Source organism: Salarias fasciatus, chromosome 2, assembly GCF_902148845.1.
Source record: "Salarias fasciatus chromosome 2, fSalaFa1.1, whole genome shotgun sequence".
NCBI lineage: Eukaryota > Metazoa > Chordata > Actinopteri > Blenniiformes > Blenniidae > Salarias > Salarias fasciatus.
This window is the reverse complement of record NC_043746.1, coordinates 26,227,522-26,239,448: the sequence shown is the minus strand read 5'-3', so window position 1 is coordinate 26,239,448 and position 11,927 is coordinate 26,227,522. Positions and strand designations below refer to the sequence as shown.

The 11,927-nt window shown below is 45.4% G+C and overlaps 1 protein-coding gene across 1 annotated transcript; it reads left to right on the top strand.

Moving 5' to 3' along the window:
* Positions 1 to 1,655: 1,655 nt before the first annotated feature.
* On the top strand, positions 1,656 to 11,236 carry gpc2 (glypican 2). The gene is made up of 11 exons (XM_030114697.1): positions 1,656 to 1,818; positions 3,938 to 4,096; positions 5,307 to 5,441; positions 6,180 to 6,355; positions 6,438 to 6,518; positions 6,724 to 6,889; positions 7,685 to 7,815; positions 9,020 to 9,166; positions 9,683 to 9,819; positions 10,606 to 10,778; positions 10,870 to 11,236. Exons 1-11 carry the CDS (start codon positions 1,662 to 1,664, stop codon positions 11,151 to 11,153), a joined length of 1,746 nt encoding a protein of 581 aa, XP_029970557.1. The 5' UTR covers positions 1,656 to 1,661; the 3' UTR covers positions 11,154 to 11,236.
* Positions 11,237 to 11,927: the final 691 nt, after the last annotated feature.

Genomic DNA, 11,927 nt, shown 5'->3' with positions numbered 1-11,927 from the left:
TGCAAAAAGGTTCAGAACCAATCACAACCAGGACTTCATACCATTTTGGAACACTTCACCTTGTCTGTATTTAAAGAAAAAAACCCATTAGGACTGATCCAACATAGTTTATCTTGAGTCTAAAGACAGCATAGATTGCCGAGTATTGATGAATCACCTAACTCAAATGAGTTTTTACTTTGTATTGATCATACTTGTTACTGTCAATAGTGGGTACTCCAAAATGAACAGCTGATGCCAATGGGTACAGGCTGCTCTGTAATCTATCCATCATCCATCCATCAAGTTCCACCTTATCATTACAAAAGAAGAAAGCAGCCCCATTGTATGTGCCTTTTTACATTTCCATTGACTACTGCACATATTCAGCGGATGTCGTGTTGTTTTTGTATTTCCTCTCATAATTTGTTTCCCTGAAAGTAACCACGGATTACATCTGCAGTGAGCAGATTTTGGACTCTCTCCATCTCTCAGTCTGGTTCTGCAAAAAGTTTCCTCTTGTTAAAGTTAGTTTTGCCTTTCATCATGCAAATTTGCATAGTCTGAGTTTAACAATAGCTAGATAGCATAATGTAAATTATACCAAAGTACAATTAAAAAACACAAGGTACTCAAAACAAAATATCACCGTGAATCATCTCAAAAACACAATTTAATTACAGTGATTGTAGTAAATGTAAATCATTACTTTCCAGCTTGCCTGGTGGAATTTACAGCTGGATAATCCATCCATTAATCCATCACCTTGTCCCACTTTATCAGATTGAGAGCAAACCTGGATCTTGCTGCTGACATGGGTAAAAGCCAGAGAGGAAGACAAAATATCACCAAAACATTAAATCTGAGTATTTTCAGTGATCAAGTTGCTATCTTGAGAAATGTTACCAGTTTTCATAAAGGGCAAATTTTGCCTTGAAAAAGAACAACAGAGGATGAAAACATTGGGGCTATACACATATTTGTAGCTTCAGCGTGTAAGCGCAGATGTGTTTGAAAATCTTTGATATTGAAAATGCGATCTGCACGCCAACCCTCATACACTTTTCTCGCAAACTCAAGAACTTAATACTGTCATTCTACAGGGAACACGTGCTTTCTGCTGTGACTTATGTCATGCATCTCTTCAGTTTGTGGGATTATGAGGAGTTTTACACAGGGCTTTAAACACACCCGATCTCAGGAGTTTAGTCCCTATTCTTGAAGCTGGCGTGTCGAGTTGGATTCCCATTGTGTGTGTGTGTGTGTGTGTGTGTGTAGCTCTGCAGAGCCCTGCTGTCGGAGCTGAGCCGGTGTTTTGGAGCCGCTCCCTCTTCCGGTCTGGCTGTCGCTCCTTGCTGTGGCTTGACGCAGGTTGATTCAGATGAAGCTCGGGCCGGAGCGCCCCTCTCTCTCTCTCTCTCTCTCTTTATTTCTAACCCCAACTGGGAGGACATATCCGATGGAAGCATACATGTGATGCAGAATCTGATCCTGGATGCTTTTTTAGCACTTCTTACAGGAAAATGGCTGTTTTGAACGCCTGAGGATTTGGGACCTTCTTACCTTGTTTACTTTTGTCCGTTATCCGGCTTTTCCACTCATTCATTCCTTTATTTATTCATTTCCAAGCAGCCGCAGCAGCCTCAGTCTGGTTTTATTATTTCTTTTTCGGGGGGCTGAGGATGGAGAGCCGGCTGCTGGTGCTGCTGGGCACGGTGGCCGCCCTGTGCGGGACCCGCAGCCCGGTGGTCGCTGCGGGGAGGAGCTGCTCGGACACCCGGCAGGTGTACGCGGAGATGGGATACAGCACAGGCACCGCTCCGCTCACTCAGATCTCCGGTAAGACCGTGCCTCCAGAGGGGAAATTCTACCCGAATGTAGTTTAAACTGAAACAAACTATGACCCACTGAAGTATTATTACATTTACGATCTGGTGCGTTTAAGGGATGTTAGACGCGTCAGTGCGCTTCAGTTAATCCCAACAGGGATTAAGAAAAAAATAACATTACGCACATTAAGGGACGCGCCTTAAATCATTATGGGGTCTGTTTTACCATGAAATATCCCGTTTAAGCTGCAGAAACTCAATAGAATTCACTGCATGAGGAAGTATTCCAGTTTACTAGAAGGTTTCCCAACTCACTAAAACGCCTCAGAGAGAGAGAGAGAGAGAGAGTGGGGATCGTCATGGTGAGTTTCTTCTGGGGAAACAGTGTGGTTTAAAACAAATTACACCCGCCTCCTCCTCCCCCTGGTGCGGTTTAAATGGGATGATTAAGGGGATGAGCAAATTGCCAACACCGGTGCAACAAAGAACCTCGCCCCTAATTAGTCTTTGCCTACTGGCCCACAGTGAAGCCCCTGCATTTACCCAAAGGCTGTGTGCACTGCTGATAATCTAATCTCCAGAAGGAAAGAAGGCTTATATGTAGATTACAAACACTTTGAATTTTGGATGATTTGAAGTTTCAGTGTTTGGGAGATGGAGCAGATTTTTAGAGGTTGAGTTGTTTGTGTGGACATGCATGAGCAGTTGTTTATTTTTAGATGTTGCCCACTTCTTGTAGGTTTTTAGCTTTGTGAGCGAATTAGTGAGGGATTATTCATGTTTGCCTCAGAAAGACAAAACATGAAGCTCTTATTAAAAAGTCATTGTGGGGAAAGTGTATGTTTGCAGAGGTTTGATTTCATGGCAATTCAGCTCAGCATGAGACACAACCCACAATTGATTAGTGTGTGTGTGTGTGTGTGTGTGTGTGTGTGTGTGTGTGTGTGTGTGTGTGTGTGTGTGTGTGTGTGTGTGTGTGTGTGTGTGTGTGTGTGTGTGTGTGTGTGTGTGTGTGTGTTCGTTGGGCTATCACTGCCTGAGTCTTGGCTGTCTGTCCCGTGGGCCGGTGGGGAGCAGATGGCCGGGAGAGTGAAGGATGAAGGGTGGCAGTTTAGAAATGGAAATAGAGGGATGAGAGAGGGGTAATAGTGGGACAGAGAGAACAAAAGAGGCAGAGAGGAGCATCAGCCAGGGTGGAGTTGGAAATGAGACTTTGGACTGTACTAACAGGCCCCATGTTCCTGTTAGATGTGATACTACAGAAACAAAGAATCCAGTCCTCTTCCACATTTTGTGCCGGGTGTTCTCCCCCTTCCCCTCTCCCTCTCCCTCTGCCTGTCGTTTGCATACATCATTAACTCAGACGTATCAAAGACCCAACCTGAGCTGACAAAGACAGACAGATTGAACTTGAATTATTCATGTGAGGAAATTACAATTTTTTTTTAATCAAACCTTTGTCTTTGATAAGATTTCCCTTTGTAGCAGAGTGGAACAACTGAGTTTTTGACACATTTTTATTTACCTTGACTAGATGTACTGACATAACCAACAACAAGGGGTGTTATTTGAGCTTGTATTAACCTGGATTTTGGCTGCAGATGTGCCTGAGGGGGCATGACCCCGAAGATCAAGGCAAATTTATTTACATCGTACAACTCAGATTGGGAAATTCGTAAAGAAATGATGGAAATACACTGAAACAAAGCCATTCAGAAAAACATTTGAAGGAGAATAAGCAAAGTAGAAACTTTATTTAGGAAAAGGTAATGAAGCAGGCAAACTGGAGTTTATTTGAAAGCCTGAGCAGATGATGGTGCTTTCGGGCCTGATTTGAAGAGAAGTGTGTCAGCACTCAGCAGGAAGTTTGTTCCACAGGTGATGAACAGAGGAACTAAAAGCCTCTTCCTCTAGTTTTCTTCACACTCGGGGAACACGTAGTCATTTGTAATTTCACATTCCTTGTTGAAGGTGATAATTCTAACCTTCTATCATGTGCAGATTTCAGTTTGTCACATAGTACTGGTATGGGCGAACCAAAAACTGTCATTTCTCCACTTAACTTCCCAAACCTCTGGAAATAGTGCTAACCTAGTTTTTCCGTCTGGCCTGGTTGCTCGTGGCCACAGGGGAGCACCTGCGGCTCTGTCCTCAGGACTACACCTGCTGCTCCAGTCAGATGGAGGAGACGCTGGCCCTGCAGAGCGAGCGGGACTTCCTCAAAGCCATCGAAGACAACAGCCAGTTCCTGTTGACCACCTTCACACAGAGACACCGCAGGTTTGACGGTAAGAGGCCGACTCAGACACTTTCCTTTAAATGGGACGCTGAAGTATGTTTTTAGTTGCAGGAGATAAAAAAAATGGGATGTAAAGTGCTTCATCGTCACTGCTCGCTATTGTGATGAGTGACAGGTCATTAAAAAGTATAAGGATGTCACAGTTTCAAAAAGAACAAAGAGTCCTGTATTGAGGCTGTAGATTTTTAGCGTACGTCTTTTCTTATATTTCAGGGCAATGTTTTCATTGTACTTTTAAGTGGTGAGCTAAGAAGTTCACTTTAAGAGAGTTTGTTGTGATAGATATGCTCTCCATTACTCTTTACTGCTTTGTCTCAGCGCTTTCAACAAAGATGAGAAGAGTTCACTTGACTTATTCCTGTTGCAAGGGTTGTAGTATAACATGCATTATAGAGCAAAAAGGGGAAAAAATAACCATAGTTAATCGTTCCTTTAACATTGTAACTCATACAGCTTAACTTGGATAAAGAATGTCACGGTGGTTCGACCACACAGAGGCTGAGATGCTTCCTTCTACATAAAGGCTGCTTGAACGTCTTGTTTCATGGTCAGACTAATTTAATATCTCCTGAAGGCCCCAGCAGCGTATGTCGATGACATTCAGGAGAGCAATATTACTACTGGATGCTGACCTGTGTCATTGTGCTTGCTGCCTTGAATTCAGTGGAGAACTAATGGCGTTTTACAGCTGAACATGAAATGAAATCCACATCACTCTGTGCAGCAGCTAATAAACGAATGCGCGTCAAGACCTCTGTCTCTGTTTCCTGTGGTGCAGGAAGCAGTGATCGTACACTGAAGTGTCTGGAATCTCAGGCCGTTTACACGACTGTTTGAATCTGAGAGGACGGAGTCGTAGATCTTTTGCATTTATCAGGTTTCCAGCAGCCACAGCCCAGAGAAGAATTTACACTTCCTCCTCCTACCTGCATTGGATCACTATCACCCCCCCCCCATTCCTCTTACATTTATATAATGTCTGTGATGAGTCACTGAAGGACGCTTAAGGAGTGGGAGACCGCATATGAGTCCTCAAGATGGATTTTCTGTGGAGTACATGTTGTTACAAACAGTTACCGCCGTGAAGGATCTGATGTAACCATAATTATGAGCTGTTATTCTTGAGGGGAAACCTGACTTAAAAAAATAAGGTGGGTGATTGATGCATTTTAATCTCTACCTTCCCTCTCTCCATGCAGAGTTTTTCAGGGAGCTAATAGACATTTCAGAGAAGTCCATGAGCCAGATGTTCACCAAAACCTACGGCCGGCTCTTCACGCAGAATGCACACATCTTCCAGGAGCTGTTTGTGGAGTTTCGCAGATATTATTCAGGTTGGTCAATATCTTATTTATGCACTGCAGAATGACATTTTCACTACTGAAAGTGTAGTTCATCTCCAAAAAGTACTCCAAGGCATCACCTAATTACAGTAATCACATTTTCTATATATATGATTTGTTACTTCCACTTCTGTAAATATTCCTGAACAGATAGGAACTCTCTGGAAACATTAATTTCAGGGATTACGAGACTTAAGTTGGCGCCGTCATGAAGAAAGAGCGACTGCAGAGTCAACCTCGTCCATAAGGCGTGATGGAGAGCTGCTGGGATGAGTTCACAGCAGCTCTGGACACCAGTGGATATGAAGCTTTTTCTTTTTATCAGTAATTCGCTGCAACACAAAGAAGAGACGGAGAGGATTGGTTTCCCACGGGTGCCAGATCGTTTTCTATTTCGGTTCCAGATCTCCCTGTTTTGGTGAATCCATCTGTAGCCTGCTGCTGCTGCTCAGCCTGCCAAACAGCATGTATATGGATCATCTGAGGCTGTATCGTAGACTGCAGATGGGAGCGATTCATTCTGTGCAGACGTCAACAAACTTATTTTGAGGAGGAAATGAGTTAAAAATACCACAGGCCAGACAGCATAATGTGACATATTACACAATGTTGAGAAGATGAAAAAAAAAATGGACTCCTGCAAAGATTTGAGTGAATCTGACCTTTTGGGGCAAGTGTGGCCAAGATTTATGGAGGAAAAAGCTCTGATGGCGCCTCTTTTGTCCACAGGGGGCAGCGTGAGCCTGACAGAGGTCCTCTCAGACTTCTGGTCCAGGCTGGTGGAGAAGGTCTTCTCCCTGGTCAACCCTCAGTATCAGTTCAGTGACGACTACCTGGAGTGCGTCAGCAAGCACGCCGAGCAGCTGCAGCCGTTTGGGGACGTTCCTCGCAAGCTCCGCGTGCAAGTGTGTGCACGTGGAACCAACACACAGCCTTGGAATGAAGGTTTTAGAATGTGAATGATGATTTATTTATTCTCTCTTTCAGGTTTCCAGGGCGTTCATCGCAGCCAGAGCACTGTCTCAAGCTTTAGCCACTGGACGGGACATCGTGAACAAAGTAACAAAGGTGAGAGGATCGCTCGCACTCCTCATGAATACAGTTTTTCATTTTCTATCAGCTTTATTCTCAAAATAACTATTAGCTCTACATGAGTAGTACTTTACGTGAGTGATTCTGTTATCAGCAGCAAGATGGTCTGAATCCACACACACACACACACACACAGTTGAAGCTTATCTAACCTTTCCCTCCCTCCCTCCTGGTCTGGCAGCTGACGGCAGACTCGGAGTGTGTGCGCGGCCTCATGCGTCAGTGGTATTGCCCGCTGTGCCGCGGGTTGCCCTCCGTGCGGCCCTGCCACTCCCTGTGCCTGAACGTCATGAAGGGCTGCTTGGCCAATCAGGCCGACCTGGACACCGAGTGGAACAACTTCATTGGTGGGTGAGAGGACAGTGGGATCAGACACGCCATGCATTTTTAATGGTTTGAAGGCGATTTCTGTTTTTCTGTGTAAACCTGCATTTTCTTTCAGTTTCTTGGGGATTTTTAGATTTTTGGATGGCTTTTTTAATCCTACACCTACCTGAAAGTAGGATGATTTCATTGGCCCCTCGTCACTCATTTTCTTGCACTTCCTTTTTACCCGTAATGAATTACTCCTCCATTAATCATTCATGCCTCTCCGCTCCCCCACAACTGATCTGTCTTCCTGTGTTTGCTTCCCCTTTCATCAAACCTTCACCTTCTCACCATTATTTTCTTCTTTTCATGTGCAGGGCCTCCTCTTTCATCACTCCATCCATGCCTATCTAACTAAAACTCGCTCTTACTTTTGTTGTACGCCCTTTTCTCTCATCAACACTCCCCTCGCTTCTCCACACTTGATGACAGCTTCCTGATCCTACCGAACACCTAAAGAGATGTAAATCAAACCCTTTCAGCTGGGCAGGCAGTGGGAGTTTCCACGGAAGAGGAACCATCGTCTTGATACTTATCAGGCTTTACAGCAGACCACCAGAGAGGCTTTTTGTTGCACAAACAGCTGCATCTAAAACAGTTTTGCTCAATGAACCGAAGCGTCCATGTATTTTGGATTTTCACACATAACCCGGGAAATAGTAGGAAACACTCCTCCACTGAGCAGTCAAGTGCTTCCTATGTAAGTTCTGTGTGCTGTATGTGTAATAGGGCTGGACAATAGTACTCTCTCCCTCTCTCCCTCTCTCCGTCAGATGCTTTGTACCAAGTTTCAGAGAAGCTGGAGGGGCCGTTCAACATGGAGCTTGCAGCTGACTCCATCTCTGTGAAGGTGTCGGAGGCCATTATGCACATGCAGGAAAACAGCGTCAGCATCTCCAGCAAGGTACGGAGGAAGACATCTGCACATGAAGGAGAAACGTAGATGATGATCCTTGTATTTTTTTTTATTTCTTTGCCAGAATTTAAGCTGTTAAAAAAACAAGAAGTGAACAAAGTCTTTGAGGGTGGAAAAAAAAAAAAAAATGACCGTCTTGTGTTTTTTGACTTGTAAGCCAAAGCTATGATTTTGCATGAATCTAATCTTCTTAATGAGACGGCACGCAGTGAAAATGACAGGAATTGAACACAAAGAGAATGACAAGCTCGCAGTATGATTAAAACATGGCAGAGATCCCAGCAGTGAATCCACCAGAGAGACGCCCACGGCTTCTCAGAAGCGGAGCGTCTCATGGTTAGCGATGGAGACGCTGTGAGCAACACGCCGCTCTTCTGCTGACCTGCTCCGTCTCTTTGCAGCACTTTGTCTAACCAGCGTGACTGTTGAAGACACTACGAGCCGTTCTGAGGTTGTTGCAGTGCATTTCCAGCTCAGGTTCAGGTTTTCTGGAAAATGACCCAGTGGCTCCTGCTCTGGTTTGTTGGCTTCACTGTAATGCTTCAGCTAACGAGCGCTCTGTGTGACGGTCTGCAGATTTTCTGAAAGACGTGGAAAAGGTTGTGAAACACTGGATTTAAAGCTCGTTTTAGAAGCACATCAGCTAAGATTGGTGTCTTTTTCATGGCAATGCAGTGTAGCAGTGGTTAAGGAATATATGGTTCTTTCAGTATCCATTAAAATGAAATAAGATTTTAGAAAATTCTCTCATATAAAACACATTTGCATCTGTTCTTGGATTGTTGTCTGGTTTTTCAGAAAAAAATAATAAAATATGCATGAAACTATCCCATGAATATGCATAAAATGTCATTTTCCTAACAAATATCTGATATGCTAATGTTTCCTAACTCTTTTGGCTGATTCTGATCGTTACATAAAGTTCTGCTGAAAGAAAGCAACGTGCCTCCTCCCCGTGTGATCAGCACTGAACAATCGGCACAACAAAATCAGATTTCAGAACGTGATTCAGACTCGCTGTCGCCATTTTCCACACTTGATGAGGAATAGTTCCTGCTTGCTCTTTGGTTCTTCACTAAATCCCACTTACATTGTACATGTCAGGGCGTTAATTCTGAAGTTGGATCTGAAAGTCAAATATTCCCAGCTGTTTGAGTTCTTTAGATAAGCATGGTTGTTGTTTTTCCCTCAGGTGTTCCAAGGTTGTGGAAATCCCAGACCAGCTCCGGCACGGTCCAAACGCTCCCCTAAAGAGTCTGGAGGCAGCAGGAGGCCTTTCCGCACCTACACCCCCGAAGAGAAACCCACCACAGCCGCAGGCACCAACCTGGACCGACTGGTGAGGAACTATCGGAGTTCGCCGCACAGGTCCGATGTTACGGCGCGTTACGAATGACTCGGACCTCTCGGCTCTTCTGGATCGTACCTACTCTGTCTTGGTTTGCCCATATTTTCACACAAATGATGCCAGCCCGGGGTGTCTTTGAAAAATCAGAATCACGATTGCAGTGTGAATACATGGGCTGCGTCAGCTGAGCAAAAAGGAGTCAATAAAAGACTAAAATGAGGGAAGAGTGCAGCGGTGAGAGCCCAGACAGCAATCATTCAAGCAGGGTGGTCTGGGGGATTGAAGTGCTGGAAAAAATATGAAATATCAGGAGGAATGTGGAGAGAGCAAGATGGTATTTTTATCTGTTCAATAGAAATAAAGGATGTGCGGTTTGAGAGGCGACCTCGGGGCAGAGTCATGCCGGCTCTCGGGCTTTCTCCTCCGTCCAGCAGCCAGTCGCATGGCACAAGCACAGACTTCTCTCCACGTTTGAGTCATGAGCGGTTTGCTTTCACCTCCACGCAGGTTACCGAGCTGAAGGAGAGACTGCGGCCCATGAGGGGCTTCTGGGTGTCCCTCCCACACACCATCTGCAACGACGAGAAGATTGCTGCCGACGTCACTAACGAGGAGCGATGCTGGAATGGGCAGACCCGGGGGAGGTGAGCCAGATCACAGCGAAGGGCGGGAGGAGGAGGAGGAGGAGGAGGAAGAGGAGGAAGAGGAGGAGGACAAATGGACCTGAGTTGATTTAATTTTACCATCACCAGTCACCCACATGCTCCCTGCGTGGGTCTGCTGGTTATTACGGACCGAGAGAAGGTCCGGCGCCGTTTAGCAGAGACTCTGTGGAGGAAAATGAAATCTGCCAAATGGAGGATTCAGTGTCTGTCATGTTTCAGATTCACTTTCACAAACAGGGACAAAAACACCGTGCTGCAAAGAGGAGAACAAAAAACATCAGGGAATGAATCACCGTCGTGTGTTTTAAACATCGTGAACGAGGTGCGGTGGATTTATTACAGTCCGCTCATGAGACAGATGCCACTTCCTCTTTCAGTGTGAGAGCTTTATTGGGAAATGAAAGAAAAGTCTTCTCTCCAGTGTTCCCAAAAGCAGGTTATCACACATTCAAAGACATGTGGGTTGAATCAGTGATAAGGTCCTATATTTAGCGGCAAACTCCTTTTAGGACACAGGAGCGATTCCTGAGTTTTTACCAGTAACTCTCTTGTGTTTATGAGTCGATAAAGCCAACTTTTTAAAAGGAAAAATATCTTATTGGACCTGTTGATAAAAACAAAAGGAAAAGAATTGCGGTGAAAAGTGCAGTTTAAAGCCGCTTTTGAACAGTGGGCTGGGTGCCTCAGTGCTTTCTCTTTCTGCTGTGACGACTGGATCACCCCCCCTCTATCGTCTGAGCACGTCTCCATTGTCTCCACCTGCAGGTACCTCCCCGACGTGACGGGCGACGGCCTGGTGAGCCAGATCAACAACCCCGAGGTGGAGGTGGACATCGCCCGGCCCGACGTGAGGACCAGGCAGCTGATCATGGAGCTGCGGGTGGCCACCAACAAGCTGAGGCACGCTCAGAGCGGACAGGACATGGACTTCATGGACAGTGAGTTCATGGATTTGATGGGTGGGGTCAGTCGCAGCTGGTTTCGGGTCAAGGCGGTGTCAGGTTTGATCCACCGTCCTCTTTGTTCCAGGTGAGGAGGGCAGCAGCGGCTCAGGAGGTGGGGACCCCGACGAGAGGTACAGCGACGACTGGACGGGCTATCGGCCTTACCTGCCGCCGTACGTCAAGCAGCCGCGCAACCCCGCCTCCAGCCCGGCGAAGCCCCCCCGGGGCAGGGACAGAAACGGGTCCAAGTGGAGCAGGAACAACGGCCACGGCCGGGTCCAGTCCGCGGCCGGCGCGCTCTCCTCCCGCTCCCCGCATCCTCTGCTGTGTCTGCCCTTCGTGCTCACTGTCGCCCCCTTGTGGAGGTAGCTGCTCACTACAGGCTGGAGGTGAGGAGGAGGTTTTCCTGTCATGCTGGAAGTCTGAAGCACATTCTGAAGAAATTAGATAAAAAAAAGGCCATTCCATTTGGTGACACCAGCAAATAAAAAAATACAAACGACACAGAACAGGCTAATTTAGCAATAATAAAATCCTGTTTACAGTATTTTGCTACTCCCAAAGCTCAACAAAACTGCCATTTTTTTTAGTGCCAATTGTGAGATGTTTGACTTACTGGAGTCTGAAGTGCTGTGCTGAGACTCTCGATGACTTTTTATGACAATGACAGGATTAGCTTCAGATTTGCGGGGTGGAGCTGATGGTTGGATGGATGCTGCCTGTAACTTCACTGCAGTTTGAATGAGCATATTCTGCCTTTCACCTCAGATCTAACTAATCAATTGAAACATTTTGGTTTGGATCCAGCTGCAGTTCACGTTCATCCTGTGAAAAATGAATTTGCTCCATAATTGAAACCGTCTTATTTTTCATTGGATGTTTACAAAAGGCAAAAGTGCGACTTGTGAAACCAAACACGAGGCTGCTTTTGAGTGTTGAAGCTCAAGCTAACTTGGGTTGCTTATAATGATGTAATATTTATTTTTATTTATTTGTAACATGTTTTGTTCTTGTTGTAATTTGACTGTTTTACCCACTGAAGTATGTGTTTGTTTTCTTTCTTTCTCTGGTTAAACGAAGAAAGTCAAATTGAATGTATTAATGTTAGCTGCAGATCAAACATACCAGTTATGGAACGCTTAA

Coding starts and splice junctions, on each gene's coding strand:
- gpc2 (XM_030114697.1), top strand. CDS start 1,662: ATGGAGAGCCGGCTGCTGGTGCTGCTGGGCACGGTGGCCGCCCTGTGC. Junction 6,519..6,723: donor TCGTGAACAAAGTAACAAAG/GTGAGAGGATCG, acceptor CTGGTCTGGCAG/CTGACGGCAGACTCGGAGTG. Junction 9,820..10,605: donor AATGGGCAGACCCGGGGGAG/GTGAGCCAGATC, acceptor CTCCACCTGCAG/GTACCTCCCCGACGTGACGG.